The sequence below is a fragment of the Lepisma saccharinum genome, chromosome 18 (assembly GCF_977018435.1).
Source record: "Lepisma saccharinum chromosome 18, izLepSacc3.1, whole genome shotgun sequence".
NCBI lineage: Eukaryota > Metazoa > Arthropoda > Insecta > Zygentoma > Lepismatidae > Lepisma > Lepisma saccharinum.
Window position 1 is genome coordinate 16820583 of NC_139246.1, and position 26161 is coordinate 16846743.

At 38.1% G+C, this 26161-nt stretch overlaps 1 protein-coding gene and 1 non-coding gene across 2 annotated transcripts in view; both read right to left on the reverse strand.

Moving 5' to 3' along the window:
- The window catches only part of LOC146002421 (uncharacterized), a 39702-nt gene that overhangs the window by 9281 nt on the left and 4260 nt on the right, over positions 1-26161 (reverse strand). The window contains exons 2-7 of the mRNA XM_083140244.1: positions 22028-24238; positions 18115-19407; positions 16496-16660; positions 11018-11168; positions 7493-7604; positions 3462-3557 (exon numbers count right to left, since the gene is read on the reverse strand). Of these exons, the coding sequence (XP_082996370.1) occupies positions 3462-3557; positions 7493-7604; positions 11018-11168; positions 16496-16660; positions 18115-19407; positions 22028-24238 (4028 nt within the window). The remainder of the gene's footprint in view (positions 1-3461; positions 3558-7492; positions 7605-11017; positions 11169-16495; positions 16661-18114; positions 19408-22027; positions 24239-26161) is intronic.
- TRNAT-GGU (transfer RNA threonine (anticodon GGU)) lies at positions 17460-17531 on the reverse strand. Its single transcript has one exon. It is a non-coding gene; the product is annotated as a tRNA-Thr (tRNA).

Consider the following 26161-nt stretch of genomic DNA (forward strand, 5'->3'; position numbering starts at 1 on the left):
TAATAAGCTGGACTTTGCTTAATCCGGACAGGCAAAAAAAAAAAAAAAAAAAAAAAAAGCAGAATGCAAGGTTTTAAATGTGGCTAGAAGTCAACAAGAGAACTTCCCAAAGAAAAGGCAGTCAGCCACTGATGGAATTCTGTATCCCGCAGACTCTGTACTATACTGCATAGTGTATTTAGACCTATGCCCTTTAAATACACCATAATAAACGTGGTTTGTTGCTATAAACTGAGTTTTAATGCACTTTCTACTCTTCTTTTAGGTTATTTCAGTTAATCCGGAGTTTCGTTAAACCGGTCAACTTATCCTCCCATTAGTCCAGATTAATGAGGTTTTACTGTATTTTCTGCTTTCATTCTATAATATCCTACTTGGAACTTCCTCATTTTTGTTTTAATTTCTTTAAGCACGTCAACCATTAGACTTTTAAACAGGGTGCATTTCTTACAAAAACTTTGAATGGCTTTTATTAACATCACTCCCATCTTCAGGGTATAAGTCTGACTTGACGTTAAGGCTCAGTTGGACTTGCGGCCAACGAGAGGACAGATTTTTTCAAATTTTCCTCTCCTTTCAAAATACTGCTGCAATGTTCCAAAATCTGATAAATTACATCTAGATATTATCAATAGTTTAATAAAATGCAATCATGACAATATAGTGAGAATATCTAGATGAGAGCAAAAGCAAACCACACAAAAATTCACGTCAATGCTCAAGAAGGAATTCCAAGTTGATGTAATTTTTTAGATTTTGGAATATCACAGCGTTTTTCGAAAGGAAATTTGAAAGAAATTACCCTGGCGGCGGCCAAAGATCCAGCCGAACCTTAAGTCGAAAACTTGGAAATCATTCCAGAATTGATCTGTCGATAGCCCGAGAGAATTTATTCTTCACTTTTCACCAGGAAAGGTTCAAGACTGACTTACTTCTATGATTTCTACATTCTCTCTTTTTTTCCCTTTTTCTTTCTTTCAAAATTATGACCACATGGTATAAACATTTGATGTGTTGTTCATGTTAACCCTTCCACAACTCCTTTTCCATCCATCCTTGAAGATGGACTGATGTCACCATGAACATTTAGAGAACCAAACAAGGTGCATGTTGTGATTTTACCTTGTTCATAGTATGTTGACCACACATTGTGTTAAATGCTAACTTTTTAACTCTTTCGCTGCGGTTGTCGCATTATTGCGAGTTCATACTTCCACTCGCTGCGGTTGTCGCATTTCCAAAGTAAGTCACTTTTAGTAGCCTTCTGACATCTGTTGATAGTATTTGGAACTATTTGAACTTGTAGTTTTGTTTCTATCCGTATGATGTCGCTAATTACGCCTCCGTTTAGAATTCTATGACATACGAGCGTTGAGTGCTCTGACATGTCAGTCTCAAATGCATGTTCGAATGTAAACAACATGGCCTCGTCAACACTTGTCTGATAATGATGTTACTCAACTGTTATTTGCCGACTCAGAATCAGAAGGTGAATTAAGTTGTGACGATAATAGCGACAGTTTTTATGAGACTTCAAGTGGTGACAGTGATTGTGTAGTGTCTGATGAAGAATTTGTATCGCCGTCCGTAACATCATGAAGCAGAGTGCAAAACAGCATTGATCTAGAGTCGTTTTCACGTTCAGAAGACACAATGGGCTCTTATGGGCAATGCTTTTCTTATGGGAAATATGAGCACGCTGTTGTCAAATTTCTGGATTTACAAATTTAGCTTAAGTAAAATCGGTACCTGCAGTTTTGCAGGAAATTTTGTAGAGAATACGATGGTGAACACAAAAAACTGGTAACTTGCTTACATAATTTTAGATAAATTAAAAATGCAAATTTTCTGTGAAAACACAATTTTTACATTGTTTTCATTCCTAACGTTGAAACATGCCGTAAAATTGAAGCTTTCATTATGAAAAAAATTGACACTGTTTTTTAATTGTCATAGGTGACGGTGGTACTCAGAATTTATCAATTCTTTAAAGCATATTTGCATTAAAAAATATTCAAAAAAAGTATGTGGAGATTTTTTATATTCGTGCAGTAGAAAATGTCGTCGCTCGCCATTTTTTGTTCTGTAATTCCAAGTAAAAACTTCCAGCGTCAAAGTTGTGGAGAAAATAATGAAATTATTTTTTATAACCACTCAAAGGTTCCCAGAAATATTACTTCCATGCATTTGGAGTTTCTTTTTAACCCGAACCGCGCGCGAAGTAAGGAGACGTTGTCTGTCCATCTTGAGCTGACTCACCGCAGCATTCTGGTTAATCACCACCAAGTTTTCCAGTTGTTATTTTATTTCCATTCAGTAAAAATATGAACTTCATGCATTTTGTTATAATAGAATTGAAATTACTTAAATTTAATAATTGACAATTATGTCCAATGCTGCTGTTGTGAGCAACATTAGTGCTGTCGCAAATACACGTTGTTTTCGTTTACATTACTGCCGACATTAATGCTGAAATGAAGATCACCTTTCAGCTTCCAACGTACACATAAATTCATAGACACCATATTAACCTTTGAAAGGCTTTCCAACACGTGACAAAATATGGGGCTTCAAGATAGAAATATGACATGCCTTGCTTGAGTCATTCACGTCTTATCAGTTCACGTGGGCCATAACTCATTTGTTTGTTTGGGTTGCAACTTGAATCTAACCCATGTGCCAGGGTCTCCTTACTTGAGTGAGAGATCTGCTTTGGTCTGTTTAGACTTTTTCCCTCTCCCGAAAAAGTGTTTTCAGTTGTGTGAGCGCTCAGTGATTTTTACTTTTTTAAGGGATTTCTGAAGTGTCCTATTCGTGCATTACACTCGCGTGTGTAGTGATCGCAATGGATCATAGTAAAAAGGGTAACTGTAACGTTCACAGTATAATATTAATGTTAATATTTACATATAATTATCATTATATATACAAAATATGTAACACCTTCATTGTGAAGGAAGGTCATCATTTCCCGGCGACATGAGCTAGCGCTGTATTGGCAACACTGTGCGGTTTCTCCATAAGCGCCGTTGTCTCTTCTGAACGTGAAAACGACTCTAGGTGCGGGAATTTCAAAATTTTTCAAAATATCATACCACCAGGGACTATAGAATGGTTTTCCAGTGCAAGGAATGACTTTTGTAAGTTCTCTATAACATATTTTGCAATGTAATTGTGTAAAATTATTATTTCTAAAAAAATGTTTGTAAATTATTGTTTCTAAAAAAATGTTGTTTTTTTTCAAAATTTCAAAATTTTTCAAAATATCATACCACCAGGGACTACAGAATGTAAGTGTGAAAACTATTTTCTTATAAAAAAAACATATTTTCAAATTTAATTACGCAGCCAAGGGATATTGTGTGCCAGAGAATTCCGTAGCGAAAGAGTTAATAAAACCTGCCATTTGATCAAACAACCTAACCTACTAAGTGTATAAAGTAAGATTGTTGTATACATACCTAAGCAAATGCTTTCGCCCATCTGTTCGATCAGTGCACCTTTGATCACAATATGCACATTTAAATGGCTTGTAATTGAAGTGAGTTTTCAGGTGCCTAAAAACAGAAAGAAAACCCAGATAAAATTCATTTAGAAATATAATTTACCACATTTCATGTGAACGCAACTGATGATGTCGACACTAAAAAATACAACTTTACACACACACTTATTAGGATGGACCTACACTGTTCAGTGATATTTGCAGTGCCAAGATACATTAATTTCAAGCAACTGTTTTAACCACTCAGCTAAAATGAGAACAGCTCTAATGGTTAATGTGAAAAATACAGAGCGAACCAATCAAGTGTAGACTGCTACGTCAGGTGTTTGCGCTATCGGCAAGCGAGGCACTTGCATGGTTTGTCGGCATCATCAAGTGCCGATGAAGAAAGTGCACTGTGGTTTCTGTAACTATTTAAAAAGTGACTTACTTACCAGAATTATAAACGGAACTGTTCAAACTAGTCGCCATCGATGTGCACACGTTTTTAATACATTTTTGTTAAGACACCCATTAATGTAAGCTGGGGAAGGGGGGCTATAAACCAGTTTTTACTGAGGTCCTGAAAGTAGACACAAGACTGTGAAGTGATACGGGTCCTTGTTTTGTATTGTGTGGCCTGTTTATTAGTCTGGCGACTGTGAAGTCATAAGGTATTGTGTTTTTTCTAGTGCATTCAACAGCAAGGTGTGTTATGGCTCAGGGAATGTTTTCTACTGTACGAAATATTCGTCATCCATGAAAATTCCCAAGGACAGGGCTCGTTTTAAGCAAAATGTAACATGTTGGAAAATGTTTTTTTTAAAGAAGTTGTAATAAAACGTTAAATGCCAATGAGGGCTCGTTTTATTCAGAATTTCCAAGGCTTTCGTTCAGTAAGGTAAACATGTCTATGTGTACCCATTTTTGGAAGCAACAGACAGAGTAATTTCATTGTTGTTTTTTTGTTTTTGTTTTTTGGGCTAGCTCACATCCGGTAACACTCATCGATCTGGGCAAACCACCATTTGTCGCTGATTGCCCCAAGTTATGTAATGGCGAATACATAGTATCAAAACGATAATACAAATAGTAATTTTTTAAAAAAAAGAAGAAGAAAGAAGGAGAATGTTTATCACAACTGACCGGAAACTCCATCAGAAATGCACCCATCGATCAGGGCAAACCGCCACTGGTCGCTGATTGCTCCAAGTTATATAAAGGTGAATACGACAGCACAACAATCAGCCTGGTGACGCGAGAATAACGTCAGAGTCTACTAGGTGATGACGGCAGATGTGAGGTGAAAGCTTGGAGATTAAACCCAAGAAGATTCTGTGTGTTTTTTTTAATTCGGTTTCCTGTTTAATAAACTTTTATTACCAAAATATTTGTTTGACGAAATATTCGTCATCCGTCCATGAGTTACTTCTGACATCTATAGGCCCCGGCTCGAAGGGTTAAGATTCATATGTGTTAACTCAATCGGCATGTGAAGTTCAAAGGTGATTTGAAACAGAATTCCCAGATGTAAAAGTTCCGTGTTGTCAAACAATCCACTCTCTGTATACTAAATTTCCAGAGGCAGGAATTGTTCAATGCTGTATACAAGTCTAATCCACACACCCTGGAAGAACTGAAACGTAACATCCAAGAACTTACCAACATTAAACAATGGGAACTGCAGCGAATGATTGGTAACTTCATCAAGAGGTGTCAAAAATGTGTGAACATTGAAGGCAGCCAGTTTCAGCACTTCCTTTCTTAATTTAGTAAGTAAATAAATCACTCTTTAAACTAGATACAGAAACTTGTGCGCTTGATTCACTGCAGAGGCGCAACCACAAATTTTTGTCTGGGGGGGGAGAAAAACCAGGATAAATGTGCCAATAATAATAATATTTCATATTATTTATAATATTATTATAACATTATTGTTATCGTTATTATTATTAATTTGCTTTACTTACTTCGCTTATTGTGCAACTTTTGGCTCATTTTGCAAAGATGGGGATGAGTGATGAAATTGATGAATGGACACTCGCAAACAAGCTGGAATTCGAACCCGGGAACAACAATATTATTATTATTTTATTATTATTAGCCTGTTATTATTATTATTAGTAGTAGTGGTGGTAGTATCAAAGATGTTATTACCCTTGTAAATTATGAAAAAGGGGGTAGAAGATTTGAATTATTTTTTCAACACGTTCAATTTGACATTAATAATGGAAATAAGAATACAAACTATTTTTCAAAGACAGAAAATGCTTGAGAAATGCATTCCAGATATAATTGTTTTTTTACATTAACATGTATAACTTTCATGCACAATATGTGTCTCACATATATGCAACATGGAGCGACGTGGACACTAAATTGTGTACATTTTCAAAGTTTATTTAATACATATTATATAAAAAGGTAAAGTGTTCCCCTGTGCTTAGCACCACGCCATGAAGGCGTATAGGGGGTGTGGAGGTAACCCCCACACTTTCTTGATCCGGTCGTGAGTGGGGGTGATGTGATCAGCACCGTTCCCCTGACCACCTTTACCCCCCAGGGTTTCCCCCAGGTACCCATGTTATTCAACGCTGGGTGGGCGCCGGGGCCGCTTTCAACGTTAGAAAAGTTCCCGGATTTGAACACAACTTATATTATTTAAATACATTATGCAACCAATTCAGCCATCTCACGATAAACCAACAGCAAAAATTACATAAATTGTCTCTGAAATGTGCACGTTCCCTTTCCTCCAAACAATTGTTCATGCATTTAAAACAAAATCAATTTAAGACAAGTCTTATTTCTCTGTCTGGTAATTTACAATACAGTGCAGAGAACAACGATAAACTGCGAGCAAAGCGAGCAAGAAAATTTTTGGATCCAACATTTTGCAGGCTGAAATTAATATTGAATTAATAGGGTGCAAATAATTTCAAGGGATGCCAATGCATTCTCTCTTTTACAACTTTTGTGCCTCCCCGATGGTGTAATGGTAACATCCGTCACCTTGTTATCAAGGAGTCCCAGGTTCGATACTCGGTGGAGGCACATGGCACAGTGGTTCAAATCCCACTTCAAACTGTAGTTCCAGTTCCGATTAGCCTTTCTCTACGTAAAGTGCCCTTAAAACCACAAATCAATCAATCAATTTCACAACTTATTTAATTTAGTTCGTTCGGCACCCAGGGCCGACTCCCGCCATCCCCTAGCTAAAGTTCTGAACTTGATAAGACTAATAACCGCAGGTAATGCGAGCTAAGCGAACAAGAACATTTTACGAGAAGTATTTTTATTTCCATAAACTTTGAAGTTTTGGGAGGTAATTTCCCTCGACAGGTACACAGGTACAATGTTAGCCCCCCTTGCCGCCCCCCCAGAACTCATTTCCGTGCAAGGTTGGGAGGCAATGCCCTCCCGTGGTTGAGCCACTGATTCACGGACAGTCTACAGTGCCGACATATGGCCACGTGTGACTTGCTTGCCGATAGCGCAAACCCCGATGGAGTGGTCTACACTTGAATGGATCACTCTGTATACCAGAATAAAACTTGATAGCGTTGCACAATATACTAAGACCGAGCAGATACCACTTTGACAACTTTGATTCTGATCCTTGCCCTAGGTAATTTATATCACTAAAATTCTCTCACTTTAGCATCCAGAAAAGACACTTAGTAGGAAACAGAGTTGCCAAATTTAGCTCTTCCCCACATTACACATTTTCAATTTAGCAATTAAGTGTTATGAATTAACTGTTGATGTTACTTCTAATGCAAAAAAGTAACTGTTACAGTTCCTTATTTTTAAAAGTAACTAGTTACTTACAAACACTGTTAATATATTAAATGAATCAACCATTTACACTGTATAAGCAACATTTGCCATTTAATATTGGCTATGTGTACTCATAAAGCTCCTACATGTACTAGTAAATATTTCACACTGCTATTCAACTATTTACACTATTGTTTAAATAAAATTTAGCAGCAAAAAACAACTTACCTGCAAGTTTTCACTTGAACAGATGAGACGTCATCTACACACCATGGGCATTCACCTTGAAACAGGGCTTCACACCATGCTTTTCCTTCCACAGTTTGAAGTAACTCTCCACCTACAAGAAATATATTTCAATAAAATTTATGCATAAGTACAACGTACTGAAATTTGGACGATTTGTATAGATCTGAAAACAAGTCTGTGCATAATGCAGCAGGCTCTCCCTTTTTGGACAACACTAGAGCAATCTTGTGTTCTGACATCACATTGTTAGGCTAAATGCCTAAGTTGTTAAGTTAGGCTAGCTAGGTTTAGTTCTCTTAGCATAAATAATAAATGTTCAGTATATTTATGTTATTAGAACCAAGCCTAACAACATTGGCATTCCTCGTCTGACGCCAGAATGCAAAGTTGCTTTAGTTTAGGGAGACCAGATGCAGTCGAAGATATACACTGATAATCCACATACTTCCTTCTTAGGAGTTAATTTGCTCTACATGATTTTGCAATAGCAGTAATGTTAATTAATTCTCATCAGCAATAAATCCAACTCTTCATAAAACAAGTAGTAACTCACCCGGAAGAGGCACATAGTGGTTGACATCGCATTTTACATTGCAGGTCCAGTCCTGTTTAGTCTAGTCTTTCTGTACATAAAGTGGACTTAACCTTTTGATTACCGAGGCCATTTTGCCATGTTAGCCCCCCGGGACCGGGCCAATTTTTAGCAAAATGCAGAGTTTCATTTAGATGACTGCAGATCGGAGGCTAATTGCCCTAGACAGATGAATGATATATCTTTATATGCGGAATGAACCATAGATTCGAACTATATACAATTTATGCACATGGAGTATATATATGGAGGGGGGAACTTTCAATATTTATGAAGAAAAATGCCTTTCCCCTTCCCTGGGCAACAAAGTACAGGACATTGTCAAAATACACATGGAAATGATCGCAGGCATATTTGGAACAAGAAAATAATTGCAGTATTATCATATGAGCAATAGAACACAACTTGTACCCCCCACCCCCAAAAGACATGTCTGTGCGCCACTGAAACTTGTCAATGCACAACTACGCATCACAAGAACTTTTCGCTGCATAACTACAATTGCGAGTGGCTCAGTACTGCGGAACATCTTAGAAGTGTGTTATCAGTAGGGGCATGCATATTTCGTTTTTGACAAAAAAAAACGAAATTTGAAGAAACACATTGTAGTGTTAATGTTTTTGAAAGGTGTGAGATCCATTTTGTGACCATGTTTTGTCACGAAATAATGCGAAATGAACTGCAAAAAGCGAAATTCAGGGTTTATTCACCGACGCGAAACCTTCCGAGGTCTGAATTATCCTGAGAGTTATGCAATTCCCGGAAAATTGATTAATTCTGCTGTTAATATTGGAGAAGCAAAAATGGACTCCTTTACACAGAAATAAACTTAATACTCTGATAACTACGTGAATGTGCTATTAGAAGTGAAATGTTAATTCTGTGGAATAAGTGTAGTTTTTAAATCAAATTTAGGATTATATTCACAATTTTAAAACCAAAATGACTTTTTATATACCACTTTTCATCCAATTTTTCACCGCTATAACACCGATATTTTATTTTATTTACCGCTTTTGAACCTGAAATTGACTCAGTTTTTGTACCGAAATTTTGCTTTTTTATTTACCAACAATATGTGACTCTAGTTATCAGTCTATTTAGGACGTTGCAGTCACGTGACGAACACCTGTACTCGAGTATAAGGATTTCCCTTTCCACCTGCACTTTGATCGTTCCCTTTGTTACACCCCCTCCTTCCTCCACCCCTTACTCCCCCCCTTTTTTTGCAGAAACTGAAAGTAATTGGCAACCTCCTGCTACCGACCAGCAAACTATTCCCAAATCGAGGTTCAACTGCATTATTGTAGTGGTACAGAAACTCCTGCTTTTGATGGGCACAATGTTTTTTTTCTTCAGAAAAAGCAGACAAAAGAAGCTGCCATTTTCCGGCCTCTTTTTTACCACCAAGACATGCAACAGTCCTTACGGTGCAATATATGTGTTAACAACGATATAAAAGAAGAAAATGGCAATTCCAGCGAATAATAGCGACATTATGACGTAAAAACTACGAACTTGTCAAGGTATCTCGATTGAGATATTTGGTCCCCGAGGGGTTACAGGTAAATATCTCGATCGAGATATTTGGTAAACAAGAGGTTAAAAATAAACTCAAGCAAACTTCGTATTCTGAAAATTTGACCTGGTTTACAGCAACTATTAACTAACTAACTCTCTCGCCTTCTTAAACCCAAAGGTTCATGGCTGCAGCAACACAGGCCTTCCATCTGTCCCTATCTTGAGCAAGATCTATATTATTATCTTTATTATATAGAGAGAGAGCTGCATTAGCTTAGTCGTTAGGATGTCTGACTACCATGTGAGAGACCCAGGTTCGATCTCCGGTGGGGGAGAACCGGGATTTTTCCCACCTGCTCAAGTGACTCCAGTGCCTACACAGCATCTTATAAAGTGGGTACCTGGAGGAAACTCAGGGGGGTAAAGGCAGCCAGGGGCATGGTGCTGATCACATCACCCCACCTTTGGGACCTAACTCCACACCCGCTATATGGCTCCATGGCATGGAGCAAAGCACTTGGGGAGGGAGAACTTTACTATTTATTTATATGTTGATCCTCTTACATCCCCTAGGTTTAGTAGAATGTCAATACCTTGGAGAAACTTTAAAAATACAAGAAAAAAGTTGGTAACAGTTCCGCACCATGGCCGTGCAGTCTAAGGTGTCATGCTTTGGACTCCGGCTACAGGACGTGCAGAGGTTCGACTCTCCTGGGGAAGTATAACAACTTTCCTCCTGTGAGTTCAGCCATTGGCTGCCCACCATCGCCAGGAAAATTGGGGAGCTACGATTGATTGATTGATTGAATTGGTGTTTTAAGTCCACTTTATGCACAGAAAGGCTAATCGGGACTAGACCTACAGTTTAAACTGGAATCTGAACCACTATGTGCCTCCACTAGGTATCGAACCCGGGACTCCTTGATTACAAGCCAACGACGCTACCACTATGCCATTGGAGAGCTATGAATTAGTAGCATAGCCCGGTCATGAAAACCTATGACGACGACTGGGAGTTCGTCGTGCTTTCCACACGTCACCCCGAAACTGGTTGAATGATCTCCCACCTCGGCAGTTGGGAGAGACGCCGGCAGTCGGTAGGTAGACCCTGGCCCGCACGGGCTGTTACACCACATGTTACCTGGTTAAATCAGGCAACATGGAGAATATGCCAATGAAAGAAACAAAGAAATAGCCACACTCAAGTAATCAAAAATAGGCTTTGGTGCTAATCAAGGTGAACACCCTGGTTTGGCACCCCCTAAGGGCACTTAAGTCAACCCTGCTTACACAGTATTGGGATATCATCATTCCATTCTGAAGATTGAGACATTTTATATTTCCCACCCACGCCCACAAAAATGTTCACTCTGTACGCCCTTGCTACTAACCTCTGAAGTTTGAACACTGGGCAGCCTGCATATTGGCTTTCGTGTCTTCCATGCATTTGGCAATCATCTCTTCCAGGTCTTCAATGGGTTCCTCCATGGAGCTTATAATAGCTGGTTTCACATTTCCATGGATCACAGTATGCTGTTTTATCTGGAAGGGAACATACAAAATGAATAGTTTGAGGAAGACTAAAGGACACTAATTACATACTGGGGCTGAGCCGATACCGATGCCTATGTATCGGTAAAAGCAGATACCATGTATCGGTATTGAAAGTAGTGGTTGGATTTTAGTTTCTGGTACTGGTCGATGCTTTTCCGGCATTTTGATTGTTCGCAACTCTAATTCAGGGTGGCCACTCTAGGACCATGATAAATTCAAGTATAATTCCCCGGTTTTCAAGGCAAACTTTCCAAAAGGATACAAGCACTGTCTTTTTTCTATTTCAACCTTACGTATTACCGCTTCTCACCACCCACCCACACACACACATACAAATATTAATAATATGAAGGGTCTATGCGATTGCAATGTATCCAAAAATTGTAATTCAATTCAATTTAATGATATATATATATTTAAAATATTTAATTTAAAATGTGGAGTTTACATTTGCCATTTCACATACTCGGGACTCGAAATAAATTTAAAAACAAAAATCACAAATGTTATGGTATCTAGTAATCTAGGAAAAGTTGGTAATTGTATACAAAATTTCAAACTCAAATTTACCTAATCAACTTCAAGGTATCATCTGTCAGATAATTGTTCTGCAAACGACACTAACAAAGTAAACAGATTGAGAGAATTGTTTTATTTTCCGTGCAGCTTTATTTTCCTTCCTTATTACAAATAAAAGCTAAACTGTAAAAATCTGCCACAGGGCGTTTATAAAGTAGTATAAATTCAATGGGATTTGGATTAATAAAAGTTGTAATTTTTCACGTCTACGGAGAAAAATTCACGCAGAATACATGCAGAATTCCTGGAGCCAAAAATTCATGCATAATTTTCGATGAGTAACCACTCTGTAATTATCCTGGAAGTTATGAAATATTTGAAGTTTCTATTAATTTTGCTCCAATAGTACATGAAAAAAAATGTACAGCATGTCCACAAAGTCCTGCTACCATTACAATGAAATAGCTCCTAAACAATATGAGATAAAAACATGTGGTTTTTTGCAACGTGTTCTACAGCTCTCCAACTTTTAATCAGTAGTGTTATTTTATTATTATTATTACACGGATTGCAGAAGTTCTCGAACAGATTGATGCTGCTATGCTGTAGCATATATGGATGGAGATCTAATATCGTCTCGACGTCCTGGGGGCAACTAACGGGGGCGCATGTGGAAGTGTTGTAATTGTAAATAAAACTTTGAAAGCTGTAGAACACGTTGCAAAAAAAAACGCATGTCTTTATCTCATATAGTTTAGGAGTTAAGTTTCATTGTAACGGTAGCAGGACTCTGTGCACATGCTGTATTTTGTGATTACATAAAGGCTATTTCTTATATTCTGATTTAATTTTTGAATATTTTAACTTTCTCGCTGTGGGATTTGGCATGCTAGTGTAACTTTCACTGCATAGTTTTTTGGGGAAATAGTCAGAATTGCATAAATTTGTAAAAAAAAAAAAAAAGTATTCTAAAGTACTGATATGAATTCTTCCCCTATCATTTGAAAAAGGGCCATAGCCGGGGGTTACTCTTGGTGTTAGATTTTCATTGTTATCGTAGTGGATACAGTGGTGTACCCAAGGGGGAGGGAATTGGTAGGGCCCATAACCCTTCCTTTTGGTCCATCATTCCTAAAAAAAGAGGAAAGATAGCGAAATGAGGGCAGATTACTAAAAAAAAGTATATGTACCCTCACTCCTTTAAAAGATCTTGGGCATGTCCCTGAGCAGATAAACTATCCTTGTTGCCATTTTTGTTTACACACACGTGGCGGTACACATTTTTAATTTGTTCAGAACCAAAGGGAGTTATTTCCTTCGAAAATAGTTCAAACGACAGAGACTAGATGGCAGCATGTTCTGGTAATGTTTTTTCTTCGCTTGACACCAGCAGTGACGAGAATATTCAAATTGACTGCAGTCGCTTTCTGTAAGTTACGCATGCCGTAGCAAAAGAATTAAAGGAAACTCTGCTAAATTGATGGTTATAATTGGACTGGAACATAGGTGCCGACTCCATGGGGCTTAGGGGGGCTCGAGCCCCCCAATGTTAATGATGTGGGGGCAGAGCCCCCCAAATAATTTTGCTTAAGAGGATCTAATGTATTACTTTGCTTCTCTTCTAAAGTTAACTCTGAATTGTGCCACATGAACTTAACTTTAAATACACATTTGAAATGTTCTAGACCATCAACTTTAGGGGGGGGGGGGGGCTATGGCCAGAGACAGCAAAACACATGACTTATTACTATATACTGAGTATATAATTATGAGTATTGTTAACATTTTTACTCAAAGGAGTTTCAAAAGACGATGTGCATGAACTAGGCGAGTGGATTGGAGTTCAGGCTACAAATGGCTCTAACATGACATTCAGAACGAGATCATTGATATATTAGGGAAATCTGTTTTGACCTCCGTGGTAGCAGATATTAAAAGTCGGGAATATTTTGCTATTATGGTTGACGAAACTTGTGACATATCCATCCGTGGACAATTAATATTCTGCATTCGAGCTGTGAATAAAAATTTTGATATTTTTGAGGAATTCATGGACTTTTACGAGATTCCGAACACTGAGGCCAAAACTTAAAAAGGGAGAGAGTGAGTCATTCATTAATTTATTTCAGTGATCAGAGCCCCCCCCAATAATTTTGATAAGTCGGCGCCCCTGGACTGGAATACTCACCCAGTAATATTAATCAACATTTTCAACAACCTTTCATTGTTGCAATTTTCAAGCATTGGCATTGGTATTGGCTCAGCCCTACATAATACACACAGTGAACATTTATTCTATTAGACATGAGTTTCATTATACACATGGCACAATGGACTGCCCCATAGAGAATATGGACCGCAATAGTAGCCAGTTCCAGTGCACAAGTCTCCATCCTGACTGTAACACATGTGAGATGAGTAGAATGGGCAAGAGAAAATATCTATGTGATATCCATGGCTTGTATTGTCTTTTAACAATATATTATTACTTCATTAGCAGCATGTGACACATGTTTTGTCCTTGCTATGAAGCCATCAGGTGTCTCCAAAAATTCAGCATTTAGCATGCCTTTAATCAGGTTGGCATGTTTAAACACATTTTGATGCTGCATGTTTGATAGTCTGTGGTCATTTGGATGTTTTGTAACTTTGTCTATTCCGTATCAATCTCCTCTAAATAGAGAATTGTATCAAGCAGAATTCATAACCTCTATACCCGGCCATTGCTCTCTCAGGCACTCATGTCATGCCATGTCAGTAATTAACAAATCTTCCTGGTTTATTGGAGTTAAGGTGCTGATTAACTGGTATTGCAGTCACCAGGGAGTTGGAAGAAGGAATAAGTTAGAGAGCAACGGGTCCTGAGGGGTCTTTTATCTTTGGTCTTGGAGCTGAAAGGCGCAGAAGGAGAGATTGGGCAAACAAGCTCCGAGAGCTTTTTGCAGGAATCTTCATCAACAGTGATGGACAGGTATTAACCTATTCTAACCATGTTGATCCAGACTTGAGCGTATAAAATCCATGAATGTGTTTTGCCATTACTGAGTGTGTATAGTTAACCTCTCGCACCTTACCATTAGGACAACAGTAAGGGGTGAGTGCTCATATCACAGAGGATAAATGATGACATGAGCTACATCGCCCACAGGACAATTGCGGTTCCTGGTTCGATCCCACGTTCCTAGTAGAACAATACGATACATTCATTCTGTCATTTTGTTAACAGAAAAATGTGGCTGAAAATGTACATTCAATTAACAAAGAAACATCGTGATGAATGCCCATGTGCCACAATTAAACACCTTGGTATGTCTTTTTAACAAGTGTTTAAAACATTTTTAAAATTGAATACTATATACATGAAACAATTTTGTTACTCACTTAATAGAACTTACAGTGTTGCCAACTTATGAAAATAAAATACCCCACATAGCCACAAGGTGCAAAGATATACCATTTGTCAAACGACGCGGAATAAGCAGTGTTTCACTGATGACCTGTTCAGAGTTAAATGTACGTATGTAAAAAATGAAAAATCAAAATGTACACCTTGCATGGTGGCCGATTTTCGGACTCGCCATCAAAGTTCGCTGGTTCGAATCCCAGCATGGGTGTTATTTGTTAGTGTCCCTTCATCAATTTCATCTGACGATCACTCATCATCATCGTCGGGATTAGCCAAAAATGGAAGAAAAGCGACGTTAAATAACAAAAATCAAATACAAAATACAACTAATGACAAATGTGCATGGTCGATCTACATCTCAATCCAACACGTTCCAGTATCCTCCAGAGTGTGCCTCAACGTCTCTAAAGATACATCATCCAAAAACACACTCATAGGTCCTTGTCAACACATTCAAAAATGCTGGTTTATGCAGCAAAAACACCAAGGGAAACGGTGTTGTTAGTGAAGCATTGTCGCTGGCAAAAAAAAGTGGGGAAAGAAGACTGTAAGATACACAAATATTTTGAGGCAGTCACATTTTCTTGTACCCTACATACAAAGTAAGATGCACATTTGGGGGTGAATTCTTAAATATTGTAACTTTTTCCTCCCTTGTTGAGAGGTGTTCCTTCTAATTCAACCTCCCTCACCCTCACACGACTCGCCTCCTTCACCCGCAAAAGTATTCCAGAGTGTGAACACCTCTTTTAATTTAAAGATTAAGTGCCAGTGAACATGATGGCCACGAAATTCACGAACAGCTGACATGGAGTGATACGTTACTCGAAGTGAGATGGTTTGTTTACAGAGGGTCAGAAGGTTAGTGATTCCGACTTTAGTTGTTAATGTCAATATTTTGTTGCATTAGCGATAAAATGTTGTATTTCGAAAAACAGAGGAGCTACCATGTGGGGCCTGGCGACTGTGCCCTGTGGATTAGTTGAACCTTTTTGAACAGCCTACATGGGAGATTTAAGATTAACAAAAATAGGAATTTTAAAAGTTAGTCAAGCGTTTACTTTATAACTAGGAACATAGTCCTTCCTTGGATTATTAACAGATTGCATATTATTCATAATTCTTAGCAAAATAAGTCTTCTTGGAATAATGTTTTATTTGTTTAAAACATAAAAAATGCTTGTTGGGTGCTTTTTTTAAAAAAAACAACAGAATTTTTGACTTTTTGCTTTAACAATCCACCACATCCTGTGAAAAAAAATCATGCTTGAACCAGAAATATGCCACTACAATCACTGTAAAACAACACCTGTACAATCTCTACTAAGAAAACAAAGAAACAGAAAAGTTTTTTGAAGAGAAACACTTAAGAACTGCATTATTCACTTACCTCACCTGGTGATGTCCCTTTATAGTCACAGAACCCACACTGGTAAGGCCTATAGTTGTAGTGAACATAGAAGTGGCGACGGACAGTATTCACATGGCAATTCAGGATCTTCTTGCATATTGGACACTGGAATGCCTTGTTCGCTTTATCTGCTGGTTTTGAGTTCTGTGCAAGGGAAAAAAAATGACGTAGGATTCAAAGCAAAACACTTTATTAACTGAATAATATACTGTGTGTTTCAAAAAGAATGACCAGATTTTAAATAATTATATTTAATAATGAAAATGTGTGACAGGAACCCAACAAATTACAAAAGTATTAAGCACGTCCTCGAGTTTTACTCGCTGTATTATAAATGCCCTATGTGCCCTCCACAAGCTGCATGGATAACATCAGGACGATAGCTGAATTTGTTCCAAACGTGTCTGAGTGTGTCTGAATTTACCGCAGCCCTGATTCTTTCCTTGAGTGCATCCAAGTCAATGGGTAATGGTGGAACAAAAGACATGTTTTACGTATCCCCCACCCCCACAAAAAAAAAAGTCACAGGGTGTAATGTCTTGCTGAATTGGAGAACACAAAATACCTTCTGTTGAATAGACACCATCTTGTGAACGACTAAGGTTAGCATCTATTTTGGTGCTATTAGTGATATCTAGTGGCAGCCATTTAAAACTCTAGATCATGGCATTTCAAGTAGGACAAATACCAAAGACTGCTACACTTTGAATTGAGATGCCGGCTAGGCACACTCATGCAGTGTTAAGACATAGGGCTGTTCTTGTCGTCGTGAGGAAATAACATAAATTAGCAATTAAATTCAAACCACTTCAAAGATCACAAGGTTTTGTTTCATGCAAAGGGGCAATATTTACAAACGTTACAAGCATTTTTCATAGGGCATGGTTGTAGATTAGACACACACAGGAGATGTACTACGTAGAAATTTTCAAGCGAAAAATGCAGGCTCGACCAGGACTCGAACCCGGGTCTCTGGCATACCATGCCATTGCTCTAACCACTGAGCTACCGAGCCAGTGCACTGGCAGACAATTCCACGCAGTTAAAACAGAGATAGCGAAAAATCAGGTGAGGCCAGGCCGGCTCGGTAGCTCAGTGTTTAGAGCAATGGCATGGTATGCCAGAAACCTGGGTTCGAGTCCTGGTCGAGCCTGCATTTTTCGCTGAAAGTTTCTATGAACAATGGTGTAAGTTAATTTAATCTGTAGGTTATAACTGCTACTTCTACAGCATTATAAAAAAACAAGTTTGTCAGCCTCTGTGGAGGATTAGTTAGCACAGTGCCACTTCACAAAGACACTTCAAATCCCAGCCTTCATGAGTAACCCTTCATCAATTCCATCATATCAGCACTCATCCACATCTTTGCGATTTGCCATAAGTGGCAGAAATGCAAAGTTAAATAAACCAAATCAATCAATCAAGCAAGCAAATCAGAGTTTAAAAGTTCTGGGCTCTAATTTGACATGTTTTAAGCCTATTATAGGTACATAAAACTTTGTTTCTTCTATTCTACATTCCTAGATTACTAATGCATCTACTGTGTGCCATGAGCTATTTTAGTACCTTAGCTAAATTAGTTTAAAAAATGTACTTACCTGTTTCTTGGCAAGCAAATCTTCCTCTTCATCTGATTTCTTGGCCAACTCTTTTTCCAAGAGCACCATGAAATGATTCACAGCATCCTGCAGTCCTTCGGGGATATCTTGTCCTGTCTCTTCGATCAGCACTGTATTATTTTTATGCTCTCTCACTGCATGATCCTGAACTGCCTGCATGGAAAACCCTAGGAAACCACAAAACATGCATTTATAAGGTAAGTAACTGAAATGATGAAAGAAGTGCTCCATAATAGAGTCTATGAAGCACAGTACTTGTTTGTTGCACATGAAGCATGGGAATAAAATAACTTTGTCGCTACCACTACTGCAAGCTGTGTCTCTGTCCTGTAAATTAATCGTCACCGGTTGCTTCAAGCTGCTAGCGTCCACTTCGTCTTCTTCGATATGAAGTGGAAGATCGGGATGCACGAACGTATTATGAACCCTGATTTTCGCTCGTTCGATCGAGCGATAGTTGCAGTGTCCGCACTTGTACGGTTTAATGTTTAAATGCTTCTTGGCATGCTTGTAAAATGCTTTGGTCACCGTTTTCACCCCGCATATACATGTCGTGTGATTTTTATCTTTCTCCTGTATGAAGTTCTTCACGTTTTGCTGTTTCCAAATAGTGCGGCGAGGTTTCTTTGGCTGAATCTTTGTCCTTGTTCTTGTGCTGCGTTTATTTCTAATGCTTACGACGGACGGAACATCGTCAACACAGCTGGCGTTGCGTTCGACAGAGAAAGGAGCAACTAAACACTCGGAAACCTGACACTGTGGTTGAGCACAATATTCTCTAACTACTTGAGCACTGATTTCTTCAACTCCCTTGCTTCCTGCACTGCCATCTTCCTCATTAACACGACAAATTCCTCTGGAACTTTCAGACGATGGAACCACACCCGACGCATCTGTCATGGACGTGTCGGTATTCCAATCCACAGCCAAGTTCTGCAAGCATACACGTGATGGCTTCAATTCCCTGTCTTCCTTAACGCCGTCGATTAATTGGTGCAATTCAAATATATTGAGGATGACATCATCTTCCATTGATTCCTTTATTGTTTTTTTCTTCTTGTAAGTCACTTCATCAACAGGAGGCTTCCTCTCAATGCCTGCATCATGTAGCACTTTATCGTCAACAGGAACCACTGGATGCACTGCTTGCCCAGGAAACCTTTTCCTCTGGCGTTTTTGTTGGATTTCTTCCTGCAAATCTGTCTCTTCATCAGACAGACTGTCATACATGCAGTTTTCTGGGATATTATCCAAAACAATTTCTGGAAGACCCTAGAAGTGAAAAGATTGGAAATAAAACAGCATTTCATAATCTTTATTGAAATGTTTTGCCACATTTCTCATGATGAATAAAATGCAATCTGGTTTGAGCTTTTGTTTTTAAGTCCACTTTATGCACTGACAGGCTAATTGGGACTGAACCTACAGTTGAAAGTGGGACCTGAACCACTACATGCCTCCACTGAGTATCGAACCCAGGACCTGTTGTTTACAAGGCGATCATGAAAATGCCTTCCCGTAAAATGATAAAAAATAAAAATGATGTTTCCAACATGAACACCTGATTGAAATCAACCCACTTTGCTGAAACATAAAAAATTTACAGGGTGATCCGTTTGAGTATGGACAAAATAAAATGGATGTGATTTTTTTTTTGGTCAAATGTAATTACCTGAAATATTGCATACAAAAGACTGAAAGGTGGGAGTTTTTATTTTTATACACTAGCCTACTAACAGTTTGGTACAGTTTTCAGTTTTCTACATGGCCTCCATTGCAAACTATGCACAACTCATAACTGTGATTCAATTCATTCCACGTCTGGTGTAACATCTCTGGGGTGATTCTGTTGAAAGCCTGTGTGATTTTGAGTTTCAAATCATCAATTTCTGTGGGTTTCTGTGAATAGACATTGTCTGGAGGGGTTAAATCTGGGGAGTTGGGAGGCCAAGCAATTGGTCCCCCATGGCCACACCAACGACGATTGAAATGTTGATCAAGAAAAATGATGAATCAGTTCAAACTTCATTGTTGCCAACACACTCAGCAAACCTCCCATGTTTCACGCACGAAAACACCAACACGAAAATTTTCCTACTATCACATTTACGTTTCTATTAATGTTTTATTTTATCCATACCCAAATGGGTAACCCTGTATTTTAATAAAGGGTGCTGTAACTAAAGGCCACGTGAACTAAACTGCTGTAAACTTTAGTGCTGTAACTAAAGTGTGGCCACGGTGGCTCAGTTGGTAACGCATCTGACTACCATGCTAAAGGTCCCAGGTTCGATCCCCGGCCGGTTCAAATCCGGGAACTTTTCCAACGTTGGAAGTGGCCCCGGTGCCCAGCCAGCATCAAATGACATGGGTACCTGGGGTTAACGATGTGGGGTAAAGGTGGTCAGGGGCATGATGCTGATCACATCACCCCCACACCCCCTATACGCCTTCATGGTATGGTGCTTAGCACAGGGGAACACTTTACCTTTACACATTTTTTTTTACTAAAGGTGAACAAAAAAAAAACAGCATCAGCAATTGATGAGTGCTAGAAGTATAGAGATGTGTCTTTTGACTCCCAGCATTACTCAGTCAGATTTATAGTTGGCTAAAAAGATGTTAGTGCTTCCAGGGAAGCACTCAGTAGTTTGGATTCTACTTTAAACTATAGTTCCAGTACCAATTAGCCTATCTGTGCATAAAGTGAACTTAAAACCCAAACTCAAGTGTTATATTAAAAAAAAAAACAATTGTTGGCGATAGTGACTATTTAACAAGGGCTTGAAATGTTGATATTGTCTATCATTTTAATGTCCACTAGTGTTACATTCATCTTAATTTCAATTAGTTAGTATTAAGGGAATACACTTCAGAAATTCACCCCGAACATTGAAATCCTTTGACTGTCCACGTACAGACAACCATGACAGTAAAAAAGAATTAGTTTAAGCAGCCTACCTGTTTCAGATTTAATTCTGGAAACCTTCTGAGATGTTAAGCATCAACAGGGTGTCTAGCAACATAACAAATCCAAAATTGTTGACTCTTTCTTTCCTTTTTCTTGACAACTTTTTCTTTCTTAACATCTTAATCCCCTCCTACTCAGATATAGTTGAGAATAGATATTTTGATTCAATGAAAAACCTATACCACAAGGCCAGTTATGATGAAAACTGAAGCTGTATTTTAACAAAGAGATTTAGACTTGCTTTAATTATTAACGTATGTAAAAATTAATGCTTCAGACTTCATCCTAGATGGGGAATGGCCACATTACTTTAATATTTTTACAAAACTTCAAGTATACAAGAATGTAATTGTTAAGAAACAAAGTGGACACATCCTAACCACAACTCAATTCAATTTCATATTTCCAAATATTCAATTTTATTAAATCCAAGTACAGGTATATAACAATGAAAGTTCACTATACTGTAAAAAAAAATAGCAAAAATTCTTGACCAAAAGCATAATTGTTTTACTTTCTTGACTGGTAGACACTCTGAATAAAATATAATTCTGAATAAACTCTGTGAATAATCAAAATAATTCTTGAGGCGATCAAATCAGTCAAAGGCCCAAAATAAACTTTAAAAAGAAATGAGTGGAATTATTTTCATTGTCAAATCATGTGCAGTGCAAAATATAGTGAAATTTCATTAATAACCTTATTAATACTTCTTACTTGGTTTTACATCAGGAAAAAGACTTTTGAAGTTTTGGGATGTATTTTAAAAAATCCCTGGTGTTTCCAGGACATTTTTCCTAACTTCCTCAGGATTCCTTTTACATTTATCTATTTTTTTCATTTCAGTTTGGCTCACTAAAACCTTAATTATACTAATAATATATTAAAATAAACTAAAGAAGATTATTTTGTAAAACTTACCTCATGAATACGTTGTATGTGCCTTCGGACATAGTACTTCTCTCTGCCTTTGAATCCACAATAGTTACATTTGTATGGCAAGGAATTTTCATGCATTTTTAAGTGTCGTCGGTAAGAAGCACCAAAATTGCAAGTATAATCGCAATGAGGACAATTAAATTTTCTTTTCCACTTACGATTGTCGGGATCTCTGGGCTGGCGAGAACACTTGCGATACACATCTGCGATAATTTCATCAAAGTTGTTGACAACTTGGGGAGAATCGAGATCACATTCGATTATATTGGGTTCCACATCACCGTGAACTCGCCATGTGTGTTTGGACACTAATTTTGCTTGTATTGATAAGTAGGAGCAGTAGCCGCATTTGAATCGGCGTTTCTGATGTTGCTTAAGGTGAGTTTTCAAGGATTTGTAGTTCCGTACAGAAGTGCTGCAGACAGGGCAATTTATAAGTTGGCGAGGTTGGATTGGATCATTTTCTTGAATATCTAACTCCGACTCGACGTCGTCGTCAGTTACATAGTCATACTGATTGATATCCCCTTCTTTAACACTTTTCCACTTTTTCCAACTCTGTTGTCTCACTTCGAGGTTTAGTAATTTTAATAAATTGATGCATTTAAAAGGAAGTTGGTGTTTCTTTTTCACATGGTGCTTCACCTGGTTAATGTCCCGACCCATAAAGCTACAGTAACCACATTTAAAAGGATGTGCATCGGTATGCATGGCTCGCATATGTTGAAAAAATGCCTTCTGTACTAGTCGTATGCCACAATATGGGCACGAACGGAATTCACGTCTTTGCCGGCCGTACATGATACGAGTCTTGCAAGCTTTATTTGGGTGTTCGGTTTTTGTATGCTCTACAATGTCTGATTTCTCCTCGGAACCAAAGTCACAATAGTAACATTTGTATTTGTACACAATCTCTTTACTGGTTTTCCCACTTGGTTTCGAATCGTCCCCGGACGGAATCCCGGGATGTTCGTTCTTAGAGTCGCAGAGAATATGGCCATCTTTTGTAACTTTAAACGTCACAGCATCTTTTGACGGAGTAGCATCCAGATCTATTTCACAGAGCTCCTTTGTTGAGTTTAACGTTCGCCGAACACGTTTAGGCATTGTGATGATAATTGTTTCATCTACGGTTGATTCTAGTACTGACAAACTTTGTTTTTCCTTGATGCTAACAGTCTCTTCCACCTGCTCTAGCATACCATTGTTATGCTCTAAGTAATCTTCCATGAAACCTGCCAAAGGTGTTTCCGTTGAGCTTTCAAGATCGACAGATTTGTTGCTACCTTTTTCTTGCTCCAATATTTGAGATCTGAATTTGTTGCGACATGTTGACTGTGACTTGCAGTGCTTCCTTTTGACTTTTCTTGAACCAGCAGTTTTTTCTGTTAATTTATCAAATGATGGATGTACAACATTGTTTTCCGAAGAAACTACCGCACCATTTTTCTTCAATTGAGCTTTACCATTAACTTCTTCTAATGTGCTTTTTAACTTTTGTACATCCCTTTCATTCTTTCCTAATTTTAGTTCTTTAATTTGAATAACTTTAGTTCCTTGCGCAGACTGAGGCACTTCCTTAACTTGAATAACGGATGGCGTTGCATTTTCCTCATTTGACTGCACGATTATCTGTAAGGGACCATCTTGAGACTTTGCCAATGTTTGTATAAAGTTAAGTAACGATTGGACTTGTTCAGTACTAATTGTTGGGTTGTTAGTCTGTCCTGAATTACCATTGTCTCCTGATTCACTATTCTGAACGGCTGATCCTCTACTACAAGATTGCACTTTATTACAAACATTTGCTGGCAAAACTCTAGTAACATCTAAAGGTTCCGTGAGCAAGGAAGCATTCTGTGTTGCACTCTGAGCTTCTTCCGAAGCAACTGGCACATTTAGTAAACCCTGAGTTAAAAAAGGCATCCAGTCTATACTGTTCAACGATTTATTCTGTTCATCACTCACAGTTAGAGTTGAAATTTTATCTTGCACCGCACTCCCCAATATAACGGCGCCGCACTCTCCTTCCAAAAAGTGTAGGCCATATTTTTGAACTTCTTCAGACACTTCAGCGTTAGCATGGAATGAATCCTGATCCAGTAGGTGACATAGTTGAATGGACCCCACATTGTAGCTACTGTTTGGTAGGTGAAGTAACGGATCAGAAACTGTATCTAGGAGTTCCTCCATCTATAAAGGTAAAAAACTTCATGTTACTTTGCATTGCTCTTCTATCTTATCAATATCATGACAATAAGGATGAGAGGGAAATATTTTTTTAACTATCATTTTTGTTAGGTTAGATTTCATGGTGCTTTCTGTGAAAATATTAGCGAACAACTTACATACAAATAGGTTAGGCAGTTAGGTTCTGAACTACTACTCTAAAAACCAATCATGTTTCTCATTACATGTAACCCATGTCCATTCTGGACCAAACTTTGGTCTTAGTACAATTTCTGCAAGTTAAAAGTGGATAAACATCACAGCAATACTTCTCCCAGGTATTTAACATTTTTAATAATAGGGTGTACTCATACTAATGGTAATTTCTTAAAATAATTTCTGTATACCAGTGTAAACATGGGTTCATACACCCAATACTGAAACCTGTGATATTTTTACTATGAAAAATAATACCTTTCTGATTTTTTAATATTATGTTTGACATGTATTGATTATGCTGTGTAACAATTTTCATTGTGGTAAAACCTGGAATTACCTAAAGTGGAGTGTTCTTTCTCATAACAACATATTATTTTCTTTAAAGATTTTTTCTATTTTCTGAGCAAGTAAGAATGGTAACACATGTATTTTCTGTTGGGACTGTCCTTCTCCTCTTCAACAATATGTAAATCATCACAATATTGCACATAGTTTCTGAGATATGGCATATTTTGTGTCACATGATACATTCGTACTAACCAAACCTAACTATGAAAGAATTTAGGAATCTTATTTGAATGCTAGGAGCCCTAAACCTTATCCTAACCTAGCGTAACTTCAAAAATATTTAGGACTGTTTTGTTACAATGTAATGGAAACAACACACTACCTCATCATGAGAGAGCGGGTCTGAAGCAGAAATATCACAAACAAAAAAGGACAAAACAAAATCAAAAAAAGGTAAAGTGTTCCCCTGTGCATAGCACCACGCCATGAAGGCGTATAGGGGGTGTGGGGGTTAAAAGCTTGGATATATATGCTGGATGGGAGTTCAGATGCCAGAACCTCGTTAGTCTGGAAAATGCAGTCCAAAGTATATTCTGTGGAGACAGGGCCTGGGGCATACAATACCGGGGGTACACAAATGAATATCCGAGTTTTAAACTTGTATATTTTCTATGCTATACCCATTACAAATATGAACCATATATGAAATGAAAGAAGGTAAATTTTCCGTATGCGGAAAACTGATTTCTTAAAATTTACAGGAGAAATTACTTACCGAATGCAGTTTCTTTAGACTTGTGGAAGTTCAGGGAAGTGTTTTCTCGCATCGTTCATTGAATTTTGACGGTAAATCATGTATTTTTCAATAAAAATGTGTGACCGATGCATGAAAGCTCTTGCATCCATTTCCTTCCAGCCAGATGTTGCATGTGTGTGATGACGTAATCCCGGTCAGTGTTTCCAAACACGTGTTTTTGTAACTAAAGAAAGTACGTTTCCGCAAATGGTTTGTGGGGCTACGTAGGTATTTTTGGGTGGAGTGGGGTGGAAACACTGCATGCAGACTACGGTAGTGAAACTGTGACCGCCATTTAGTGTGTTACCGAAGGGAAAAAGAAACAAACAAAACTTACTTCATACATCAAAAATATAGATTATTTCCATGAAAAAAGCAAAATGCCATCTTCAGCAATGTTTCTCAATGCAGAATACGTAAGTAGGAATATGGAAAGTGACATAAATAGCGAGTGTCAGGCGTTTTCCGGATACGGAAAATTTACCTGAAAGAGTAACTAACCAAGTTTCGATTCTACCCATGCGCAAAATTTGCTTCCTACCTCTGCCGCTTGATGGAGCCATTCGTAAAGATGGCGACTTCTGAGCGTAAGTCTTTTTGTGTGTTGGAACTTGTGATGTCTAATTCAGTTGTTACAGTTCAAC